The 23,931-nt window shown below is 34.5% G+C and overlaps 4 protein-coding genes and 7 non-coding genes across 12 annotated transcripts; 5 read left to right on the top strand and 6 right to left on the bottom strand.

Moving 5' to 3' along the window:
• Window positions 1–515: 515 nt before the first annotated feature.
• Window positions 516–4,411, top strand: clh-5 (Chloride channel protein). Its single transcript, NM_063539.6, has 9 exons — window positions 516–623; window positions 685–874; window positions 948–1,086; window positions 1,237–1,884; window positions 2,376–2,494; window positions 2,551–3,151; window positions 3,199–3,488; window positions 3,536–3,680; window positions 3,964–4,411. Exons 1-9 carry the CDS (start codon window positions 524–526, stop codon window positions 4,123–4,125), a joined length of 2,394 nt encoding a protein of 797 aa, NP_495940.1. The 5' UTR covers window positions 516–523; the 3' UTR covers window positions 4,126–4,411.
• Window positions 4,412–5,436: 1,025 nt separating this feature from the next.
• C07H4.1 (MARVEL domain-containing protein) lies at window positions 5,437–8,012 on the top strand (the record flags this gene model as incomplete). 2 transcript variants are annotated; one of them, NM_001306568.3, is made up of 5 exons in its annotated part: window positions 5,437–5,494; window positions 6,973–7,069; window positions 7,215–7,308; window positions 7,352–7,467; window positions 7,671–8,011. In NM_001306568.3, 5 exons carry the CDS (start codon window positions 5,469–5,471, stop codon window positions 7,914–7,916), a joined length of 579 nt encoding a protein of 192 aa, NP_001293497.1. In that variant the 3' UTR covers window positions 7,917–8,011. The 2 variants fall into 2 exon arrangements, with proteins under 2 accessions (NP_001293497.1, NP_495939.1); NM_063538.3 differs by lacking the exon at window positions 5,437–5,494 and having other exon boundaries at window positions 6,989–7,069; window positions 7,671–8,012.
• Window positions 8,013–9,298: 1,286 nt separating this feature from the next.
• On the bottom strand, window positions 9,299–9,397 carry C07H4.4. Its single transcript, NR_051517.1, has one exon. It is a non-coding gene; the product is annotated as an Unclassified non-coding RNA C07H4.4 (non-coding RNA).
• Window positions 9,319–9,654, top strand: C07H4.3. The gene has a single exon (NR_051516.1). It is a non-coding gene; the product is annotated as an Unclassified non-coding RNA C07H4.3 (non-coding RNA).
• Window positions 9,655–10,080: 426 nt separating this feature from the next.
• Window positions 10,081–10,203, bottom strand: T24B8.9. Its single transcript, NR_051515.1, has one exon. It is a non-coding gene; the product is annotated as an Unclassified non-coding RNA T24B8.9 (non-coding RNA).
• Window positions 10,204–11,212: 1,009 nt separating this feature from the next.
• hlh-3 (Helix-loop-helix protein 3) lies at window positions 11,213–12,513 on the bottom strand. The gene is made up of 2 exons (NM_063537.9): window positions 12,316–12,513; window positions 11,213–11,824 (listed from the first exon to the last, which is right to left on the bottom strand). The coding sequence occupies exons 1-2, from the start codon at window positions 12,508–12,510 to the stop codon at window positions 11,507–11,509; spliced, it is 513 nt and encodes a 170-aa protein (NP_495938.4). The 5' UTR covers window positions 12,511–12,513; the 3' UTR covers window positions 11,213–11,506.
• A 1,987-nt stretch (window positions 12,514–14,500) lies between these two features.
• On the bottom strand, window positions 14,501–14,607 carry T24B8.11. Its single transcript, NR_051514.1, has one exon. It is a non-coding gene; the product is annotated as an Unclassified non-coding RNA T24B8.11 (non-coding RNA).
• A 1,320-nt stretch (window positions 14,608–15,927) lies between these two features.
• On the top strand, window positions 15,928–16,495 carry sysm-1 (ShKT domain-containing protein). The gene is made up of 3 exons (NM_063536.5): window positions 15,928–16,111; window positions 16,163–16,276; window positions 16,324–16,495. Exons 1-3 carry the CDS (start codon window positions 15,990–15,992, stop codon window positions 16,385–16,387), a joined length of 300 nt encoding a protein of 99 aa, NP_495937.2. The 5' UTR covers window positions 15,928–15,989; the 3' UTR covers window positions 16,388–16,495.
• Window positions 16,496–16,780: 285 nt separating this feature from the next.
• T24B8.13 lies at window positions 16,781–16,928 on the bottom strand. The gene has a single exon (NR_051513.1). It is a non-coding gene; the product is annotated as an Unclassified non-coding RNA T24B8.13 (non-coding RNA).
• Window positions 16,929–17,717: 789 nt separating this feature from the next.
• On the bottom strand, window positions 17,718–17,853 carry T24B8.15. The gene has a single exon (NR_051512.1). It is a non-coding gene; the product is annotated as an Unclassified non-coding RNA T24B8.15 (non-coding RNA).
• Window positions 17,854–21,473: 3,620 nt separating this feature from the next.
• Window positions 21,474–21,605, top strand: T24B8.19. Its single transcript, NR_051511.1, has one exon. It is a non-coding gene; the product is annotated as an Unclassified non-coding RNA T24B8.19 (non-coding RNA).
• Window positions 21,606–23,931: the final 2,326 nt, after the last annotated feature.

Raw genomic sequence — 23,931 nt, 5'->3', positions numbered from 1 at the left:
GATTCTTCTCTTTTTATTCTCAATATGCTCAAAAATAATGTTATTCATGATATAATTCATCTGTTAGTTTCAAATATAATAATCCCTTAGATTTTGGAGCTCGTAAAATATCACGGCACTAACATTGTGTCCAGTCGAACTGAATGTTGACATTTATTAGTTAAGTATTTGAGATTTCATGCTATGTTTATAGTCAACAGCCTGAATTATCAGTCAGTTAAAGTTACAATCATTGATCAATTTTCTCTTTTTTTTTTAATTTTCAGTTAACTTTTTGGCCATCTCCATTTATCGCATCTCCATTTAAAATCATAATTAATATTTCTATGAGATTATATTAATCCCATATTGATTCTTGGGACTTTTTTAGTTGCAGAATGTGAAATTCCCATTTTATTCATTTGACTCCAGCTACCCTTCTGTGCGGTATCAAAATAGCTCTTGATGTTAAACCACAAATTTTTGTTTTCAAATATTTCCTTTTCTATCTTAACAAATAATTGTTCTTTTATTCCAGCCGAAAATGGAACGAGCAGGTCGGTCGTCGACCCTTGGTTCAACAGATGATGTCGAGTTGGAACCAAGTGGAACTTCTGCTACAATACACCTTGATATGACTGCAGGTGATCGAAACAATATCAATTTTCCCATAGAAAATTTTCTTAACGAACACTTTTCATTCAGGTGGCGGCAGCTCTTCAAGTGATTTTAACCCATTTGGTGCTATTGATGACGTCAGATTCAAAACAGACGACGATCTTCCAGACGTCATGGCTCCGCCGTTTTTCAGTAAATATGGAGATTTTCATACAATTGATTGGCAAAGAGATTTAGCCAGAGATCGGTTACGGCATAAAATGATATCTAAGAAAAAGTTAGTTGGGTTCCCCCATTAAAATAATGCAAAGCTAAATGAATTTATGACCTGCAACAAATAATATTTTCAGAGTGGATTTCCCCCTTGGGCTTCTACAATCGGGATGGGATGCCGGAGCAGGATGGATATGCGTTCTTTTTGTTGGACTGGCTGCTGGTGCAACTGCTGGAATCATCGATATTGGAGCTCGATGGATGAGTGATCTAAAGGTTATTTATTTATCTGAAGTGAAAATCTAAATTCAATTTTTGAGCTATGAACAAGCTTCAAATTGATTTTAACATGTATAAATTTTTTTTTAATTTTTGGTATAAAAACTGTTTTCAAAAATCCATCCAAGTGTCAAATTAAAATTTCAGACAGGAGTGTGTGCGGATCGTTTCTGGTTGGATCACGAACACTGTTGTTGGTCATCAAATGATACATTTTATAAGGATGATGATTGTAAAGCATGGACGAAATGGCCATGGATGCTGAATTACTACAACTCATCCAGTTTTCTCTTCTTATTTCTCGAATGGATATTTTATATTGGATGGGCTGTTGCAATGTCGACTCTTGCCGTTCTTTTCGTTAAAATATTCGCTCCCTACGCCTGTGGATCTGGAATTCCAGAAATCAAATGCATTTTATCTGGATTCGTGATTCGTGGATATCTTGGAAAATGGACATTTATCATCAAATCTGTAGGACTTATTCTATCGTCAGCTTCTGGTTTGTCTCTTGGAAAAGAAGGTCCAATGGTCCACTTGGCTTGTTGCATTGGAAATATTTTCTCATATTTATTCCCTAAATATGGTCTTAATGAAGCAAAAAAACGTGAAATTCTGTCAGCATCTGCTGCAGCTGGAGTCAGTGTTGCTTTCGGTGCTCCAATCGGAGGAGTACTATTCAGTTTAGAAGAAGCTTCATATTACTTCCCGCTAAAAACGATGTGGAGATCATTCTTCTGTGCATTGGTCGCAGGAATTATTTTAAGATTCGTGAATCCATTCGGAAGTAATCAAGTAAGTGGGAATTATCTCTATTAAAAATTTATCTTATCTAGAAGTTGAAAACAAATCGTATTTATAAAAAAACCAACAAAAAACATTAAAGGTGGTGTAGTCGAATTTTTTTTTTCTTTATTAGACTCAGAATCGTCTGAAAACACCGAATTTCATGATGAAACTTCTTGAAAACTTTTCCAAAAAAAGTTATGGCCTCTCGAAAAATGGCCTAAAATTAGTAAAAATTTGAAATTTGACCAACTTATCATTGTCGCAGCGGCTGGAAACAATGAGGCCATAACTTTTTTTGAAAAAGTTTTCAAGAAGTTTCATCATGAAATTCGGTGTGTTCAGACAATTCTGAGTCTAATAAAGAAATTTAAAAAAATTCGACTAAACCACCTTTAACGTTTCGATTTTTCTTTGTTGTCTTTTTGGTCCGAAAAAAATCAAATAATTAAAAAAAAAAACGTCTTCTCTGGTCCTCTCGTAACAAACAAAATTTTCAGACATCGCTTTTCCACGTGGATTATATGATGAAATGGACTTTTATCGAACTCGTCCCGTTTGCAATTCTCGGCCTTTTCGGTGGTATTATCGGCAGTCTCTTCATTTTTGCAAATATCAGGTATTATTAGATTCTTCGCTCTATAATTGATTTTTTATTGCTTCATTCATTTTCAGATGGTCTCGTTTCCGAAAGAATTCCAAAATGCTTGGTGGAAATCCAATCTACGAAGTCATGCTAATCACGCTCGTCACTGCAGCCATCTCCTACTTCAATCCATTCACTCGAAAATCTGCACAATCAATGATTCAACAACTATTTGATCGTTGTGAAGATCAGATTGATGAAGATTCACTTTGTGATCAGAACAAGGCATTGAGTATCGCATTTGGACAACTTCTATGGGCTCTTATTTTCAAGTTTGTAATCACGATTTTCACGTTCGGTATCAAAGTTCCATGTGGTCTGTTTGTACCATCAATTGGAATGGGAGCAATCGCTGGTCGTATTCTTGGAATCACCGTTGATCAGATCTTCAGAGCAGTCCAAGCGACACCCGGCCACTCGGATTATTTCACATGTCAAATTGGAAAAGATTGTGTTATGCCAGGTTTGTATGCAATGGTTGGAGCAGCTGCAGTGCTCGGAGGAGTTACCAGAATGACAGTATCCTTGGTTGTGATAATGTTCGAGTTGACTGGAAGTCTCGAGTTCATTGTACCAACAATGGTTGCCACTATGTTCTCGAAATGGATTGGAGATGGTATTTCGAAAATGGTATAAGGTTTCAATTTACTTATTGGCTCAACGATATTTATTTTCAGGGTATCTATGAAGCCCACATCGAATTAAATGGATATCCATTCCTCGACTCGAAAGGAGAATATCCATATTCCACAGTTGCAAGTCAAGTTATGCGTCCATCAATTCATCGTCAAGTCGCTGACGAAATGTCTATGAGTGATTTAAGAGAGCTCAAGAATGAGCTTAGCGTGATAACTGAAAGTGGAATGACTCTTGGTGATTTGGAGAGCCTCCTTCGGCAAACTGATTTCAATGGTTTCCCAGTTGTGGTATCACAGAATAGTATGCATCTTGTTGGATTTATAACTAGGTAATAATTATTAATCATATTCAAATGCATCAAGATTTCTTTTTCAGACGAGATATTCTCTTGGCATTACACACCGCTCGTAAAACTCAACCATACGTTGTCACAAACTCAATCGCATATTTCTCGGATGGAGTACCTGATGCAATGCCTGGTGGTCCTGCTCCACTTCGTTTAAGGAAAATCTTAGATATGGCAAGTTTATTGAAAATCGACTCCAAAAACTTTTTCGATTTCTTGAGAGATTTATTAATGAAACTCCATAAAAATCCGTAAATCTCGATTCATAGTTTCAAAAAATTATAAATTTAGCACAAATCACAACATCTCTGTTTTTTCGAAATTTTCAACCATCATTAAACAATTTTTAAATATCTAAGTTTTTATTCTTATTTCTGGCTATGAAATTCGGTCTTAAAATTATCAAATCCATTAAAAAAATAAATACTCAATCTTTAATATTTAGTCATTATTTTAGGCTCCAATGACAGTAACGGATCAAACTCCAATGGAAACCGTAATCGATATGTTCCGAAAACTTGGACTTCGTCATGTGCTGGTCACGAAAAATGGCAAAGTTCTCGGAATCATAACGAAAAAAGACATTCTACAGTTCATGCGCAACAAAAACTCACAATAGTCATTTTTCTTTCTTTCTTTTTATTTTTCATTCTTTCCTGTCAAATTGTACACTTTTCTGCATAACGTTCTTCTCCATTTTGCTCATTTTCCCACCCATTTCCAGTCAATTTCCACCAGTTTCACTTTCCAGCCAAAAAACAAAACTGTAAATGCTTCCCTTTAGATTTCTATAATTTTGTTATCTGAGCCGTATGTGCTTCCTATTTTCCGTGCATTCGACTTTACTTGACTATTTATTATTTATATTATATTCACAGAGATTTTTCATAAAATATATACCTTTTTTTGTGAAAAAAAACTCAACGAAAGAAAAAGCCTACGGGGAAATATGAACTGACTCATAATTGAGTCACTCTCTCCCCCTCCACTTTCAACGAACTGATAACAAAATGTGCATTTCATTCCGATTCCGAAAGTGTTTCCGTCGACTTTTTCTTTTTGTTTGACAATCACTTGGAGTGTAATAATGTTGATGAAACCCCACAAACACCCGATTCTTTTTATATTTCATTTTTCACTTTTTTCTTTCTTTGAAAATTCATTCTCTTTGCTGGAGTTTTGCTTTGAAACAGCTGTAACCACACTATAAACAACGTTTCGTCTGATGGGAATTCTAGTGAAAATAAATGGGGAAAAGCTAGTGCTGCTGCTCCAAATTTGTCAATTTTCTCTCCCTAAATGTTTTTTTTTGTTTTTTTAGAACCCAACGAACTTGTTTCCAGTAAAGTTGAGATTTTGAGCTTTATTTTTATAGAAAAGCAAAATATTTTCTGGTTCAGAAGTTTAGTTGTGTAAAACTATTTTAATTATTAACAAAAAATATTTTAAATAGAAAAAATATAGAGAAAGATACTCTATTTTCCAGTCAAGTTTTATTTAATTATAACCCGGGTGGTCCTGCCACGAGCAGAGTTCAATCTCCTACCGTAGTCTCGGAGTACTGTAGATTTTAATTATGTGGTTTCTCAACTCCATTATTTAAAAAAATTTCCTCGAAGCTCATCGAACTTTTGATGTTTTACGTAATTTTCATATCGACTTGTAATAACTGAGGGTATCAAAAATAGCGAAAACTAGATCTACCGTATTCGAGGTTACTGTAGCTGACATAGCTTGTTCGTGCCAAGACCTTTCTCTGCAGTTCAACAGTAAAACTGAAAATTCTCAATGCCATGTAATACGAAAGAATGAGAGAACAGCTTTAATAAACTTTATCCACTTAAATGTATATACATTTCTTCACTTTCCAATATTCATGTTAAATTTTATAATAAACTTGAAGTAACTTTTTTCATGTCAAGATTTGCAGATTTGTTACATCTACCCCAGAATTGGTCCAAAATGGTTAGTTCAACACAAAATAAAAGGTATGACCATGTACAAGCCATTAGTCGGAAGTTGTTTATTCATTTGGAATAAGTATTTACAATTTTCGACAGTAAACATTTATATAAAATGTCAAAAGCGAAATGGATTTATTGTATTCTCTAATATCAAGACTTTAGAGGCTCGCTGCAATTCTAAAATTTTCGAATTAAAAAGAATGTCAAAAAAGATATCGGCATAGAAATTCAAGGCTAATTTGCTAGTTCAAGAAAAATTATTCTAATTTTTGTTAATTTTGGAGAACATTTCTAAATTCAAAACCAGATCTTCTAAAATTAGCCTTTTGAAAAAAACAATTGTATTTTGTTTTTGTGTCTTCTTCAGTCTTATTTCCTCCAAGATGATCATCATATTTTTTCTTCAAAACTTCGATCTTCGCTCAAAATTCTTGAGATAGTAAGTGACAAAGAGACGCAGAGAAGTAATAATCAATGATAGAATTGCCTATTTCTATTCCTTTTATCTGTATTTTTCTCTCTGACAAATTGATGACAGTTCTCTCTTGATTCATCTAGACACCTTTCTGTGGTCAAACATATGATTACAGTGGGCTGCCTAGTTATCAGTTTTTATTACTTTTCAACTTGAATACCAACTTTTAGTCGTTGCCATCCAATTTAGTTCTGTAAAATTTGTCACAAGGTCCTTGTAGGCTTCTGGCGTGCTTCAGGCAGTCCTGTCTGTCTAAATGCCTCTCTTGACAACAAACATAGTTTTTGGAACTAGGCAGACGTATCGAGATAGCCTTTTTTGTACCTATGTGAAAAACTAATAGTAATACAATTTAAAGTTAAAGTTCAAATTCAAAGTGAGAAAATATTTAAAAATTTAAAAAGTGAAAACTCAATTGTTTGTTTGCTTTTTGCACTTTGAGGCTCACACAATTGTTTGTTTTTTCTTTCGCGTATGTATTGACTTCAGTTTTCTCGCCAATTTTTACCCCTAAATTCAAATTAAAAACAGTAAGCAAATTAAGAAATAAAACTGCATCTAGTTGAAAAATTCACTACTGACAGAAAAATATTTTTTGAGCCCAGTTTGTTTTTTTCCTGATCATTTTATAATAGGCCTTTGAAGTTCGAAAAAATGATATCATAAGCCTACATTAACGGCTTGACACTGACCAACTGATAAAGAATTTTGAACGAAAAAAAACAAATATAAGAGTGAAAATTGAGCTAATTTTTTAATACTAGCCGTACTGCTTTACAGTTTTATATTCATTTTTATGTAAAAATAGTTGAATGATTGTGAATTTGGTAGGTTCTCTTTTTTTTTTTTTTTGGAAATTTCCAGAATAAAACCATAAGTAATGCAAAAAGAGTGGGTGGCCCAGAAAACCAAAAATTAAACATTTTAGTAGAAAATTCATGAAATCTAGATTTAGTTGCCAACAAGGTTCAAACTTCAATTTTCTGTTTCAAATTTCAAACAAACGTTATAAGCAAAATTGTTTCAGAATGAACAATTCACACATGGAATACAAAATGACTCCGATGAGAGATGTTTATTATGAAGAAGAAAAGAAAATATGCTGTGGGAAACTTACTTACAAGGTATAAACCTGAAAATTTTATTTTTTCAATGCCTTTCCTGCCGGCAGGCGTGTCATAACTATACAATTTCTAACGCTTGTTGTTTACTATTTTTCCCAACAAATTATTTTTTCCACAGTGCCTACAAAAAATCCTCATTCTTCAGAACGCTTGTATATTGATTGGAGTCCTTGAGGTTGCATATTGGGTTTATTATGGAGTTCTACTTGTTTTCGCAATTGTGCATCACCAGAAAGCTTGTGAGTTGGTCCATTTGCAACTAATTCAAAAATAAAACTTCAGGGAGTGTTGTTTTCACCGGAGTCAATTTGATAATGCTCACTGCTCAAGTCGTCATTTTATGGGTAGGAGTTGTCAAGGAGGCTCACAAATTTCTTCAAACTCATCTCGTTTTCTTGGTAAGAATTTATTCGAAAAAACATTTCACTCACTAAACGCCCACTATTTCTGACAATATACAAACGAAATTCTTGAGTTAAACTCAATTGTATTTATCTATGTATATAAAAAAGTAGGTGCCGAAGTGTAGGCATGCAGAATATAAAGTGTGGAACTTTTTCTCAAGCTTCAAGTAAAAAAGATTACATTTTTATATTTTCAGTCTCTATCCTTCATTTGGGACGTTGTACTTGCCATCGGATTCATCTGCTTATCAGTTCTTCCTTACGCATATACAAATGATATATTCCAATATAAAGGAGCAGAATGGAATGCGAGATTATTTGCAATTATTATGGGATCCCTTCTACTTCTCTGGTTCATTGCTCGTTTCTTTGGTACTATCATCATTTATAGATATTGGAAATTGTTGAGAGCTTTGGATGGGTACGGAAATGATAATGATTAATGAAAATGATTTTTTAATTTTTATCAAATTTTTTATATTGGTTATATTTACGGGTTCAAATGTTTTTCTCTTCGAATAAATTTTGAAATTGATGATAGTGGCCGCGATAATTCATAAATCACATTTTATTCAACAGTGCCGCGTGATGAATGATAAGAATAAAATACCTATGAAACTTTTGAAATCAGATATATCAGAAAAATGTTTTTTCACATAGCTCCAAAGGGACTAGCATCAGTGGGTATTTGTAGCAAAATGTACTCTAGTCTGGAAAATGCAATAAAAAATATCTTTTAATAAATAATTCAGTAGTCAAAGAAATATCAAACTGCAATGCTCTTTTCCTATTTTTCGATTGTTCCTATTTCCCTCCAAATGTCTCGATAATCTTGTCTTTTTCACTCAGGTTGACATGCATGCGGCAAGCTTTGATCTTTTAGTCATATCTCTATAATTATTAAGGATATTTCCTAATTATAACTGCTATGCTACATGATTTATATTCCCGCTTTTTCATACGAGAAGAAAAGGATTTTATGTTCTTTCCCCCTTCCTAATTCTTTTGACCTGTCTCTCTCTCTATCTCCTAATGAAATGGTAATAAACAGTGCTCCGTTGTCTGCGAATATTCGTGTGTTTTTACCCAATCTATTCACTCCTCGCGAACCAGAAAAACTTTGTCCATCGACGATACCATTGCTATTATATTTTTTTGTCTCTCTTTTCATACTCACACCTGCAACGGAAAGTGCGACAATTCGAAACTAGCAATTAGACAGAAACAATAGATAATGAACTTATTGTAACGGTTGAAAGGAGACTGATCACTTGAGGTTCCATGTATTGTTGTCGATAGGTGATTGTGATGAGTCGAGTGGATGCTGTAATTATAGATGTTGGTCCAATAGTATATGGTCAAGTTGTTCAGACGCAACAAGTCAAATACAATAATTATGTCGTTTGTCCAGCAATTACAAGAATATATTTTTACAAAACTACTCGAAGATCGAGAAACTTAAAAATAGAGAACATATGTACAAATTCATCGGTAGTAATTACTCATTGGTAGTAAGTAAAAATATAATCGTTTAAACGTTCCATTCATAAATTTTCATAAAAGTTATTTGGAGATGGCCAGTTATCTTATGTGGGTCCTAACTAGAATAAATTACATGACAAAAATCCGGGCAATAAGATTTTGCAGTTATAGTCATCACCCCTCCCAGTCAAAAGCTAGGTCCTTGTAAAAGTTTTACGAATATCCTACCGTATATTCATACAAAAACAACAAAAATATTTTGGACACCCGTGTACGACCTTGCTTACCCCTAATTCCTCTCAAAACATACACATATAAACATCTCCGAGACCTTTTCCTTTTCCCCACTTCCCTTTCAAAATTACACCCTTCACTGAGCTCTTTCCCTCCGGTAAATCCCGAAATCCGCCTAGAGGAGTCCGGTAATTGGTGTTGTGCAACGATTTTCCGGGGGTTCCTAATGTGGGCCTTCATCATACTGTCTGAAGCTGGGAGGTAAGCACATGTGTGGACATGAGCATACAATACGGTATGCACCTGCTATTTGATTAATTCATGCGAGATGCGGGGACGGTGAAGGGCTATGGGAGGAGAAGATGTAGCAAAGATTTGAAAATTACTCTACATTCATGTATTCATTGATTCTTCGCATGCTCACAGATGGTATATGAAAAGGTTTTCTGGATGAAAAAGTTATGAAACTAGAATAAGTAAAAACTGGGATTGCTTAAAAGTTATAAAACAATTTTTTAGCTTTGTTATTTTTTTAATAACTCATTAAAATTCAAGATAAATGTTTTCCGTACGCTTATCTGAAAAAAATGTTGTGTCGCATATCATAATATCTCAAACTGAATGAGCAGAAAAAGCCCAAGACTTAATTTTTAGAATTTTTCCGTTGCAGATTTCATATCTACTTCATATTGGAACTCTGAATACTATAATGCAAAATTCTGAAAGATCGGATGGTTCCACATGATCCCAATATGCGTTAAATAACTGAGTAAAGCCGAAGATTTCCGTTTCAGTTCGAGACAGAAATGCTTTAAAACTTTTATACTATTTGCCACGTCATTCTCCTTACAATAACATGATTCGTAATCCTTTCACATTGCGAAACACGATCCATGACGCAAGTGAAGGATTACATATACTTGTTACGGAAGGCTATCAATTCATGATGATCCCTTCAGCTCCTCTTCAAAATTGACACCTGTAGACATGGTATATCCTCCCTCTTCAACTGTTTTTTTTTCTGTGATGCCTATTCAAATGCGATTCGTCAAATGTCTAAATCTCCCCTCTTTACTTTATATTCCTGCTTGAATAATGAGCATGTTCGAGTGCCCTTTTTTGCGGGTGTCAATTAGAATTCACCCATGGGCATGGACACAAGAAAAAACACGGCAAAAAAACGGAAAAAAACACACACCCGTAGTGGTCAGAAATGGGGAAAACGAAGCGAAAAGAAGAGTGAGTGAGAGCCCATTTCGATTTGCATTTGATCGAGTATTCTTCGTCTATTCTTCTTCCCCTAGTGACCCACATTTTAGAGCAGCCCTTTTTTGTTGGAAAACCCCAGAAAAAAGGTCAAGTTGTCTAGGAAGAAGGGGTGTAAATGGAGACAGTTTTATTGTGGGCAATGATGCCGCCGTAAAAGACAAAAGAATAAACGGGTGGGATTACGTTGCATAAAAGGCCCGACATGCAACAAAAAAGAAGTGCAAAGAAGTCTTCCCAGAAGATGAAGTAAACATATTAATGGTATTCCTGGCTAATATAGACAATGAGAACGGAAATGTCACTGTACTTTTGACATGGGAAATACTGAAAGACAACATTTGTTAACTGATTGAAGATCTTATCAAAATGTGAAATTGGGGCAACCTTTTTTCAAGACTTTTGAGAGTTTTTAAATTATTAAAAAAAAAGGAAATTATTTTAACTTGCAAAAACAAGGAGCTGGTGCACAAGAAACCTATGTTCTAGGAATTCTTTTTCTTTAATTCTGCCTCTCTATTAAATATACATATTTTTTTTAGATATCATACATTTAAACCTATAGACAATATTCGAATATGGACCTTCTCGGAGTTTAATGGTGATTTCCTGGCGAATTATCAAGTAGGCTGGTGGCAGATAGGTACCACACTCTACCAAAAAATGTCAAACGTCATAGTTTTCCTTTTTTTGGTTGCCATCAGTTAGTTACCAAAATGTTCGAATTGTTAAAAGTATCACTAAATGTGAAAGATATTTATTGCACAGATTGAGCAGAATAATTTAGATAAACAACTGTTTTGAGATCAAAAAAACTATCGTACAATAAATAATGAAAATCAAATTTAATCTAGACGTAAAAAACAATCAAAGATAGTTAATAAGTAAGTATTTATGGCTATTATCAGAGTTTTTGAAATGAAATATACTGAGCACCTACTCAACTGAAATTGTTTCAATTAAACCTTATCAAGTACACATAGGAAACGGTAAAGGAATTGGATCACCCGATTATTTGAGAAAAACAGAAAATATGGTACAACTTAACAGATTAATAAGTTTCTGTATGCGAATAAAAGCTATGATGATCACCAGAAGTGGATGCAGAAGATGATGAGCTTTCTTGATAATAGTGAGATGACATATCATGCTGATTAGAGGACATCATTTGTGGTGGTGGATAGTATGGAGAGGTGTAGCTTGGCGATGGAGTCTGTGCCATCATTGAGCAAACAGATTGGGGATATACGGGAGACTGTTCTGGAGTTGGAAAGTCAGCTGGCATCGAATTATGGAAACTTGTGGAAGACATTCCGAGTTGCTTCTGCAGTTCTTGAATGTAACGGGCGGCTTCACGAAGGGTTTCGACCTGAAATTTTAGAAATAAATTATAATCTTAAATAAATCTATTCATAATTTTCTACTGCAAATATGATTTGGATATTTAATTTTGGTTTTCTAATTGATAAATGAAACCCTAATATACATTTTTCTAAGTTACAGAGCTGAATAATTTTTGTTATAGTCTTTTAAGCACGAAAGGATTAGTGCGAACAATTTGTTTCAAAAAGCATTGCGCTGGAGCTTCTGAATATTTTTAGTAAATAACGAAAAAAAGCTAGGCTGAAATAATTTTACATGAAATAATCAAGTTGGCAGCTTATTCTAAAACATTGCATAATCTTTGATATTAGCCTATATACGAGAACATTTTGCCAATTGGTTTTCTAAATAATATATTTCAATTTTTCACAAAACATAATCAAAACCCTATAATCAAACCGCAAATTTCTCCTTTAGGCAAATCAAATTTACAATTTGCTTCACGTTTTCTCCCAAACACCACAAAACTACTCTCACCTTTGACAACTTTGCCTTGTTTCCAGCAGCTTTTGGTACTCTTTCTTGCAATAGAACAAATCCCTGATTGACTTGATCAACACGTTTTCGTTCACGTTCATTACGCTTTTGCTTCGTCTGCTTCGTTACTGAAGACTTACTTGACGACGGAATTTTGGTGGATGTAGATGGAGTTGAGGAGGTGGATGCGGTCATATTCTGCAAATACAGTTGAAAAATTTAATTTGAAATTTTAAAGGAAAAGGAAATAAGAGTACATTTTAAGTTTAATTTTTATACAAACAGCGTTAAGAGAGACTTTCTAGAACGAAAAAGAATAAAGAAAAGGAGATTAAGAACTATGGAAAAATGCAAGAACATTAAATGATCAACCATAAACTCGAAAAATAAATAAAAAATTCAAAAAAGAGGAATGAAAACGAGAAATGACCCACCACATCACGAAGGGGAAGACACAACACGAATGCGCGGAAAAGTGGGCGGGGTCGGGAAGGGCAACCAAATAAGGGAGGGCTGAGTTGGGGGAGAGACGAAGGGTGGGAATATTGATGTGAACATATATAGTTTGCAATCAATTAATTAATGTTGTATTATGATCTACCAAAAAGTTTCAGTCTACATTTATTGATGTGATTGCAATTCTGTCACCATGTTAATAAAAAATAAAAACAGGAGTGCTAAATACTCTAGATTTTAAATTAAGAAAAAAATCACTAAATCAAGTTTTCATCTACCATGGATGGACTGAACTTTTCAGATTGTCTTTGTTGTACCATGGCGCCAGAACGATCGCTCTGCGAATACTGTAATACTGTAGTAATGTCTTCCATGTTTCTATAACTTTCCTTGGATTTTCCATTGAAACGTGTATAAAGTAAAAAAAAATTCTGGAGACCAACAGCAGCCTTTCAGGAGCTTGAGTTCAGAAATATTTTCAGTATCTAAAATGTGGCCGGTTCTTGTTTTGTGTGCAAATTTTTTAAAATCAGCTGAAATTGAAAATTTCTTCTGATCGTAAAATAAGTAAAATAAGCGATGGCTTCACTGTTAGAGAAACACGGAGAGAACATGTCGTTCTGAAGCATTGCACTTTCTCAAATTCCCATTTCATATGTTTAATGAATTTCCAATACAAATATCATTTAGTGCAATAGTTGATTATCCATAAAACTGCGGCCTAATGAGATTGAATGAGGGGTGCTAACCGTCGATCACATTTTATGGTTTTGTTTCTGCCCTATTTGAATTTTCATGTAAAACGCACTGCGACACTAGAGGAAAAGACCGGAGAGTGCAGGAAAAGCCGCTTTGAATGTCAATTATCCGGCATCCTAATGATACTGTTATTGACTAGTGCTTTTTGCCGGCTCACGCTCACTTGAGCCCTTGAGCTCTTCTTTTTTACTGGCAGCCGACTCAGGAAATGAACAGAGCTTCCAAGAAAAATGAGAACAATGAGAGATTAGTGCTCTTTTTATGGTACCGACTTTCTAAAAACAGTTATGAGACAATACATTTCCTAAGAAGAGTGAAATTGAAACTATCTAAATTTTGAAATTACAGTCAGGATCAAGGGTGTCAATTCCCGTTTCCCGTTTTTCCCGTTGTCCCGTTTTTGGGGTGTTTTCACGGGAACGGGAATTCCCGTTGTCCCGTTTTAAAAATTTTCACGGGAACTGGACATTTTCCCTCATTTTTTGGCTTTTTAAATATCTGTTTAATATTGAAAAAATCGATAAAAATGTTTATAATGCAGTTTTTTTTATAATTTGCCTCGAATACACTAAAATTTACGCCAACTATGCACTCTTTTTTTTTAAACCGCCCAGTTTGTCCCGTTTTTGAGTGTTTTCAAAAAAACGGGAATTCCCGTTGTCCCGTTTTTGAAATTTTCACGGGAACGGGAATTCCCGTTTTCCCGTTTTTAAAATTTTCACGGGAACGGGAATTCCCGTTGTCCCGTTTTCGAAATTTTTACGGGACATTGACACCCTTGGTCAGGATATAACCTAGTTGAAACCACCTTAAAAGAGTTTTGTTACATTGAATGGATACTGAAAGCAATAGGATACACATGATCTTTTTAAGACCGAATCTTAAAGATCGGCTGCCAAAACCTACAGTTAATCCGTTTGACATAAAACAAAAGAATTTAAAAAAAAACTGTAGATATTAGGAAATAGAGTGACCCACTGGCCTTGGTACCAGTCCGTACATCTTCTTTCAAATGTATGTTTTATGTGTTTAAAAATTGATTATCTCTGACACCTTCTTGCGGCGGCACGTATCCCGCTGTGCTCGAAGTGTGTGAAATATTGAATAAATTGAAAAGACTTAGACAGTTCCGATGGGTTCTTCAAACGACCTCTCTATCATTATTTTGAATTCGATTTCAATTTATTTCAATTGAATTCGATTCAATTTTGAAAAACGTACGGGCGAAAAATTGCAAAAATTAAGGATCCAGGTCCAAGTGAAATATTATATCCCACAGTCAAACAATGACATGTTGTAACCTCAATATTTTGATACATCACCAGACACGGTTATGGGAACGCAGAGGTGGCAATTTCAGGGACGATATGTTGGAGCAATCGATAGAAAAGAATGGTGGGAAACTGGAATGGTGAAGGTATTGGAAGGGAATGTGTATGTGAATCTTGGAACATGTCTACCAAAAGGCGATCAGTCTTTCATTCAATATTTCATATCCAAAATACGACTTGTAGTCCATAGTTGAGTTGCGACCTTAACAGTATCGCTTTACAATTAGGAGACCCAAAAATGGTTTCTACCACTAAAACAGCAGACAAATAAACTTAACTTGAAAGCGTGTTCAAACTTCTACTTAAGAAGGATTAGTGCCTAATTAGTGATTGATGATTGACTAACAATTGTGAGTCCCGCAAAGTTGACCTAACCTTATACTTGACTCTCTTCTGTGCAAATACAGAAAACTACTGATGTGCTTTGCAAATTTGAATGGAATAATAATAAATTTCTAATGAGAGGGAGTTGGGTACGACGATGAGATCTTAAAATAATGCTTTTAAATTGTTTTCATACTTTTAAAAGAATTTGAAAAAAATCAGAATAGTCAAAATAATGGTTTCTATCATGTAGGCAGTACAATGAGCGAATTAGGATTCAAATGTTCTCGTGAGCTGTCCATATGCTACATCCGGCTGCCTATTCAGGCAGGTAGCAATGATTTTTCAAAACTAATTAATTTATTAACCCCTTGAATGCTTCTGGTTTGTTACAATTGTTATGGAATTGATTTAAATTAATATTTTAAAAAAATTAGTTACGATTTTTGGAGCAGAGAGACATATTTTACTTGAACGACTCCAAAAAAACAATCAAAAAGGTAGAGCTCCATCTTTCCAAATCATAATAGTTTTACTTCATTTTTAGATTTTCAAATTATCAAATTATCAAATATCAGAAATTTGTCACTTCAATTGTTCTAAACTTTACCCTTGACGTAGTTTTATAGAAATCTTGCCATCTTGCCGATCTTTGACATTTAAAAGCACGATGCACTCCGAATGTCAATGAAATACGGTGATATCATGAGTCTACACCCACATTGACTCTTTGATCTTTTCCAGATTAATTGATAAGAACTCCTCATATAAACTTGACTCAGTTATCATTTATGTATCACCAAAATGCGTTATCTCATCGGATTTGTGATTGTGCTTGTAGCTTACACTGCTTCAGAGTCGTGTGTCGACTCAAGACCATCATGCCCTTCACTCAAAAATTACTGTAACGAAGCAGATGTTAGAAGGTAAGGCACATACTTAGAATTGTTCGGATGAAAATGTTGTTTTCTTTTCAGTGGTTGTCGTAAAACCTGTGGTGTCTGCGTTACCGATACTCCATTTGTATGCGAAGACAAGCTCGGTCTCTGCCCAAACTATGTTAGACAATGCCATGATGAAAATATTGCTGAGTGAGAAATCAAACTAGAAAACTTGAAAATCTCATCTGAAATTTCAGACAATGCCCAAAAACCTGCCAAATCTGTGGTACAACTGCACAGCCAATGCAGAAATCTGCATGAGAACATACATGGGTCCTTATAGTCAATGAATAAACATTTTCATTCGAATCAAATCACCCGAATTATTATTGCACATTTGCATTTCAGACCAGACAAGAAACTAAGAATTCCCGATGCTTCAAGGTTTTTTGCCTTCACGACAAACTTGCAGAATTCATTTTATTTCACAGAAATCTTTACAGAATAGACATAATTTTTCAAAATTGCGTGCAATTAGTAATGTGCATTGGAAGCAAACTAATTAGAACTCATACTATGAATAAAATTTTCACCTGTACAAAGAAGACATTCAAAAATTATCAGATCCCCTATAAAACTTTCGTCGACTGAACCAAGAACCTTCAAGATCCTTGGAACATGCGTGAAGAGTTTTGTCATGCCGTGTTGAGGTGTTCATCTACGAGACTTGCAGATTTGCCGCCAAGTGTGACCTAAGTGGCTCAGTGAATCGAACGGACGGAAAAGGTTGAAGACAATATACAAACAAAACGGAGAGAGACGGGGCCATGTTTGGAAGGTATTTGTACTATCCAACTGTCTTCTTTCTTTCTTGTCTTCTCCATTCTACCACATTATGCTTCACCTCTGAGCTCTTTCTTTTGTGAAATCACAAATATTTTCAATCATCATTTAATTTTTTATTATTTAAAAAAAATTTCAATGTTAATACCAGTTTGAGCATATGCTACAATCGTAGATTTTTTAATAATTTTTTGGGGTAGTTCTCCAATAAAGTTAGCATTATTCAATATTTTATTAGTTGTAGGAAGAAGCGTTGTATTAGTTTTTTAAACTTTCCTGTCAAGTCAAAGTTTCATACATTCGTTCTATCAAGCTATAGGAATTTAAAAAGCAGCTCTAAATATTATCAAAACTCTCAAAAACTAAATCTTTTAAATTAATTCCAGAAAAGCTTTTGAGCAGTTCTAGCAAAGTTAAAGTAGGTCTTGTAGCTTAAAAGTAGCTTGAAAGTATTTTTAAATATACAATTTCCTACTAAATTTTAGCCATTTTATATTTAGCGGCGCAGAAATACTACGTAAATTTACAACACTGCTCATTTCGGTAAGATACAACTAAATACTATAAATAAATTTAGATTTTTGTTCAGAACGCCAATTTTACGAACAACAAACACATTTAGGTACCCTGTAACATATTCACCGTTAACTCGTAGAGGTGGCAAATTTGCCTGTTTTGAATTTTCTTAAAACTTGCAGCGGCGGAAGCCCCTCCGCTTCTCGTCAAGTATCTCCTATTTCTCCACCCACCATAAACTGTGCCCATGCGAGCATTTACAAAAGAAATGCTCCAGGAGCCTCAATAATAACAAGCAAATAGACATGCTCGAAACGATATTTGCACCGTCAGGAGTCGGTCGGTTATTAAAATTCTCTTGTAGTCTTCTGTTGAAATGTGAAAAAAGTGAGAGAGAGAGAGAGAATGAGATGGAAAAGTGAGAGGGTAAATCCAGTCGACAAGAACACTTGTCACCGTGAGCGCCCCGCTTCTTCCGCCCTTCTGACAATTTATGCCGTCATGCACTTGTTCGAAACTTGAGAATAATGAGTCAATCAATTGCAAAAATAAGAAGAAAGTGACAACGCGGGTTTCACTTAATTGCACGGCGTTCTTATTTGGAACAGTCTTACCATTTATTTGTCTTCCATTTTCCTCAACTTTTACCTTTTCTCTTTTTCCGGATTTCTTATACCTTGTGGACGTTTTGAATAGCATCGATTTCCCTTCTACACTGACCATAAATGCTTGCCTGCGTGCTTACAAGAAAGGCGTAACTCACCTAGGAGGGTACCTATTTACGCTGCCGTCGCTTTTTCAGGTCAACCACCATCTTGGTATTCAGGTCTTCAGGCGAACGTGCCTTATAGCCCACAATTTCACACATACTTTGACAGCAGGCATACATGTAGGCATGTAAACATGGAATAGACATGAGCCGCCTTGTAGGTAGTAATACATCTATATGTGACAGCCGTCTAGACATACTTCAAAAATTAGATAGAAAATCAAAATTTGTCTAAAAAAAAGTCTACGCTTTAATTAGAAAGTCTGAGAAGCTAAAATATGACTTATAACTCATAGTCTTATTCCCCTTTTTCTCAAACTCCCTAGGTGTACCATCTCACTCCCACGCACTTTTCATCATTTTCACATGTTGTACAATATCTTCCCCGTGCTCTTTGACCTCTTTTCACCCTGTGCTAAGGTATTTGCGTTCCCGATTATTTTTGATGAATTAACCGAACTATTTGATGAGTTGTGTGTGGAAATGGAAGAAAAAGAGATAGGAAAAAGAATCAGGAATGATCAGTTGGCTGGTTCCATTGTGTTTTCAAATGGCAGAAAAAAATCATGGAGAATTACAGCTGATTAGTGTTTTCGATTCCGGTTGACAATTTTATTGGTGTTCACATTTGAACCCACTTTAAGATCTTGAACGAATTTTAGAGTATTTTTTCTGCAGATTTTTGCACCGTTTTATGTTAAACTTTCGATTTCAAAGAAAACCTTTTTGCTTAGTTGTCTCCTCAATATTTTTATTTAATCTACATTTTCCTTAGCTTTATTTTCTTAAAATTCCAGTAGCAAAAATGTATACGTTTCCGCCTGAAAAAACACCGAAAAACAAACGTTTTGCCACTTTTCAACACGTTTGCCTGCCAAGATCATACCTTACTGATATGTATCTTTTTTACGTTTCCGACACGTCCAATTGTGACATCTCTTTCGGAATTCCTCTCACTCATCGGCCGGTTATCTCGGTCCACATCGGAATTTTATGCAGCCACCTCGGCTTTTGCCTACTTTTTCTTTTTTCTCACTTTAAGATAATTTAATAATTTTTGGAGTTTAGTGTTTTTAAATTAACTTTCTGAATCAATAGTAAACTTCTATTTGTGATTTTAAAAAACTTGGTCAAACCTTTCAGACGTGGTATATAATCTTCAGAAAGACTCACAAAAATATTCAAATTTGCAAGGTTTCTCTAGTTTTCAAGAAGTACAAATTTTAGGAAACTCTGAAAAATATCGAATGATTTAATTTTTATTAAAAAAAAAAGGCTAACTTGGTTTTAAGATCAAAATTTTTACTGGTTTGCATTGAATTTCTGAAACAAAAGCTTGCGACGTATGTAGGCACAAAATGCCTGCCTGCCATGTGCCAAATTTTCAAGAAAATATGTTTTTATGTGAGAAAGCTGAAATACATAAATCTGTATGCTTCATGAAAATTAAACTGTTGAAATTTAATTTTCCATCATATATCTTTTTTTCAAAACTCAACGATTCCCGAAAGCAATTTTCGTTTGTCGGAACGAACAGTGTCGACAGTTAACTTTTAACTCACATTTATCTTTTTCTTTCACCCTTATTTTCAATTGAATTCAAAACCGCGCATTAGACCACCCTCGATGAATAGGCAAGGACGTACCGCAAAACGATTCAGGTCACAGCTCTTTTTTGAACCCATTTTCTATTTAGACCCGTTCTCCAAAGTTTCTTCTTTCGTTTTGTTTTATTTTCTCTTTTCATCGTCTGAAAATGTTTTGTTTTCTGATTTCATTTTCGTGGATTGTTTCTGTTTCTGTCGACGATGTTTCGATGACAAACAAAAGCATGATGCCTCATCTATTATTTTTCTCAGACTTTTTCTGGAGAAAGTTCTCCTGGATCGATTCTTGATTTTTTAATGATTACTAAACAACAGTTGAAGAATTAATTGAAAAAATGAATGTCTTAAAATTTTTAATAAATTATTAATCTTTTCTGAAAAACCTCAAAAAAGTGTTACCTACTTTTGAAAAATCAATTTAAAAAACAATTTTAAACTGTTTTAAGTCAATCTAAATTGACCATATCTACCCATCATCGAAGTTATTGAAAAAATGAAGCAAACAGTGCGCGAGAGAAGGGGGAATCCCGTCCCGTACATATGTAAATATGCTTCTTCAGCAGCTTCTTCTCCTCTTTGCAATTACCGGTTGCGTTATTTGCGCCTCGAGAAACAGCAAAAAAGTGACTTTTCACATTTCGCCCCCATCATTTTTTTTGTCGCGTAACTTCAATTATCTCTTTTTTGTGTTGTTTTGTTCTGCTGTCAATTTTGATAAAATGATCATGATTGCTGAGCAGTTGGGGCGGTAGTGTGGGAGGATCTTCTTTTTCTTTTTCAGTGACGATGTTGATAGAACACCTGTTCAGGTCAGGAGATGCCAATGATTTTTGATTTCGAAAAATTAGAGATAAGAGGAGTTAAAAGCTAAAGAGACATTTGTTGTTTTGTGGCCCGAGTTTTCAGGGTTTTGTTTTGAAGTTGACTCGTTATGTTTTCAAATCAAGTGTAGTGATAGCTCATCTTGACTTCATGTTTCATTGGCAGATTAATATGAGTGAAACTAGGTATGACTAGTAAATTTATTCAAGCTCTAATCAACATTCTTCATTCAGTTTCTTTTTTTGGAAATGAGAAAAAAGAACTAAAGCTTTCAGAAACATTCCGTATTTTCCCTGCTCGACTTGCATCAGCTAGCTCTGCCGGGACAGCTTGTATTTCAGTTGCCTATGGGTTTCTAAAAAAATTAATTAACAAAATACTTGTATAATCTTTTTCTATATTTTGGTTGTTGAACATTTTTTTATAAAGTTAAAAACAACAGAGATATAAGCGCTCAAAGTATAGAAGTGAGGAGCATAGGGAAAATACGGACGTTTATTTTGTCAGAGAAGAGATGTACATAAACCCGTACTTATCTTTTAAGTAACTCTTTTTAAACAAAATAATTATTAGCAAAGTTGTGTAGTTCCAGTTTGATGCCCTAACAGGAAAACTATAAAACAATTTACTTCGAGTGCTCTGAGATACAAATTTCTATTACAAAAATGTTTGAATGTGTTGGAGTTCTTATGTAAGAAAAATAATTTGTCTCCCCGAAAATTATTTCTCTCGAAATAGAAACTCAACATTTGCTCAAAAATAGCACGACCTAATCTTAGGTATTTTTCCACTTTTTCATCTAATATTCAGTGTCAAAATGAGTCACTTCGCTTCTCTAACAGTCTCGTTTCACCTGATACGTACACATATAGGTGTCATTCATACATACCTGTCGACTGATTCATCATTTTTCCCCTGATCTACCAGCAGCATCATCATCATAATAAAATATTTCGCTGCTTTTTGTATTTCATTTTTATTTTTTGTTTTATTTTAAATGAAAACAATTGGAAAAAAGTTCGATCGAGGGAAAAACCGGTCGGAAAAGCGGTGCGCCGCACCATTTATGATAATCTGTTCGCCATTTTTGGAAGGGGTGTTTCAAACAAATATAGACTTTCATAGCATTATGTGCAAGGGAGTGGTCAGATGAAAAGAGACATTAGAGAAGAGATTACTGTAGAAAAGGTAATGTGATCCTTCATCTCTCAAGTCAAGTACCCTTTTCTAGCTCGCTTTTATAACCAGTCCAGTTTTCTTAAGTTGTTTTACACGTTGGTTTCAGATCCCATAGAGTTTTTTATTTCGAATAATCTGATTCACTTCTCAAATATTCCTTGCCAATTTTGTTATCGTCTATATTATCACAAATTAGACCTGATTATAGACCTGATTGTTATAGACCTGATTGTAAATGAGCATTTTATTTTGGCATTGTTTAGTGGCTGGCTCTTTTCGTTGTTGATTTTTTTTTGAAAGATTTGACGAATTAGAGTTTCTTTTCTGTAAGTTAATTCCTTAAATTCATATTCACTTCAAATGTTTAATATTAACCTTAATTTACCAGCTTGCTCAAAATTTGCCGGAAACAAGCAATGGGGACTGCTCCATCAAGCTTTAAATTTTTGCCTAAAAAATATGATGAAGAAACCCATACGTTAAATAAGTTTATTGATGCTCCAAGATTTTTCAAGCTCATTGTCAAAAAGTTATTTTGTCTGCCTAGTGATTATCTAATAATGTTGTTCTCTTCTTTCTTCATTCAATCCTCATGTCATCCTCCTTCATGAACACATGTTGCCGGCGCGGCTGCTGGCGGCGACGGCGGGGGTCGACACTGCTGATAACGGAAAGGATTTGATCTTTCTCGTTTCTTTCATTATTATCCTTGTTTCTTGTACAATCTTTATCTCTCTCTCTCGTATTCTAATTTATTCTCGTGTTCCTTCCGATTACGCAACTATCTCGTTTCAAGGTGTATCCTCATTTCAGTAAAAGAAGCTTTTCATCATCCATACTAGAAATAGTACTTTTGATAGTACTGACATTATTTGCTCAAGATACAAAAAAGGTGAGTTCCATCTCTTTCTTTTTTTTCGGAAAAAAATGCAAAAAATCGTTCGATACCAAAGGCAACCTTTTTATTTATTTTTCTGCTTCTCTCTCTCTCTCTCTCTTCATTTTTTTCTGTTCCACTGATAAGTTTTGATACCAAGACATCAAACAGCTGTGATGAAAGAAAAAATTTGGGTGGAATCAAAAGAATGTCACATTTAGAGCATCTGGTGAAAGGGAAAAAGCCTGAAATAAAACATAAAGTTTACGATGCACCTGGAAAAAGTTCGGCGGTTCGATGAAGTTTCGGAGCGCTGGGGCTTTCTTATCTTCATTTTGAAATTTAGAGCTTATTTTTGACATGTCTCGGAATATTTTAATATTTGTTTGATTAAATTTTCAACAGCAAGTTTTAATACTCTGAAATTGTGTTATTTCGTTTTGTCCAATAATTTTGACCCGCCTTTCCCAGTTTTTTTTTTCAATGAGTCAGTAATTTTTTAACGTCATTATTTGTCTTCTAAATGATAACATTTCTTCCTGTCTTTAACAAAAATATTTGAAGTTCGCTCGTTTTGAAGGTTTTAACCGTCTGAAAATGTCAATTTTTCACTTTTCTCTCTCCAAAAAAATGTATCGTTGTTTGCTCTTTTCATTTTAATCCTGAATAATTTTTCTCTCGGTATTGAGTTGAATTCGACACGGTTTGGCAAAAATGAGTCGTTTTTTGTTCGAGTTATTAAAACTAAAATTCAGTGTTCGTGAAATAAATAGATAAGGTTTCAAGCCTACCTGCCTACCTACCGCCTATTTTCTGATTTTTGGGTGATTTCCGTTGTTGTCAAATACTACATATGAGCAATTTTCTAACGTTTGAAAATAACAGTTGTAGGCAGGCAGGCCTGACAAAAATAGGAACCTAGCCTTTACTCAAAAATGAGGACGTTCTAGACAACCTTCTGGGTAGTCTAAAATCATAAATTAATTTAATATGGCCAAACCTCTAATCAGAGTCGCAATGTTATATATATTGGAATTTACAGTTCCGTTCTATCAAATTAGTGTTATTATCATTTTGAAGCAAGCATTTAACACTTTTTAGTTAAAGTACCCTCTTTAACAAATGACGTCACGGCTCCTTAACCTCCTTCAATGTTTCTAGTAAACCTTCTCAATTACCTAACACGTGCCAGGTGCCGACCTCGTCGGAATTCCGTAATTACTCTTCCATCCTCATTTCTTCCGAATTATTG

Source organism: Caenorhabditis elegans, chromosome II (genome assembly GCF_000002985.6).
Source record: "Caenorhabditis elegans chromosome II".
Classification (NCBI taxonomy): domain Eukaryota; kingdom Metazoa; phylum Nematoda; class Chromadorea; order Rhabditida; family Rhabditidae; genus Caenorhabditis; species Caenorhabditis elegans.
This window is presented reverse-complemented; position numbering and strand designations above follow the sequence as displayed.

Bases quoted from the DNA above. Each gene is read 5' to 3' on its own strand.
- clh-5 (NM_063539.6), top strand. From the start codon at position 524: ATGGAACGAGCAGGTCGGTCGTCGACCCTTGGTTCAACAGATGATGTC. The intron at 624-684 runs GTGATCGAAACA...CTTTTCATTCAG, and splicing joins ACACCTTGATATGACTGCAG to GTGGCGGCAGCTCTTCAAGT. The intron at 1,885-2,375 runs GTAAGTGGGAAT...CAAAATTTTCAG, and splicing joins ATCCATTCGGAAGTAATCAA to ACATCGCTTTTCCACGTGGA.
- sysm-1 (NM_063536.5), top strand. From the start codon at position 15,990: ATGCGTTATCTCATCGGATTTGTGATTGTGCTTGTAGCTTACACTGCT. The intron at 16,112-16,162 runs GTAAGGCACATA...TTTTCTTTTCAG, and splicing joins AACGAAGCAGATGTTAGAAG to TGGTTGTCGTAAAACCTGTG. The intron at 16,277-16,323 runs GTGAGAAATCAA...CTGAAATTTCAG, and splicing joins CATGATGAAAATATTGCTGA to ACAATGCCCAAAAACCTGCC.
- hlh-3 (NM_063537.9), bottom strand. From the start codon at position 12,510: ATGACCGCATCCACCTCCTCAACTCCATCTACATCCACCAAAATTCCG. The intron at 11,825-12,315 runs GTGAGAGTAGTT...CTAAAATTTCAG, and splicing joins ACAAGGCAAAGTTGTCAAAG to GTCGAAACCCTTCGTGAAGC.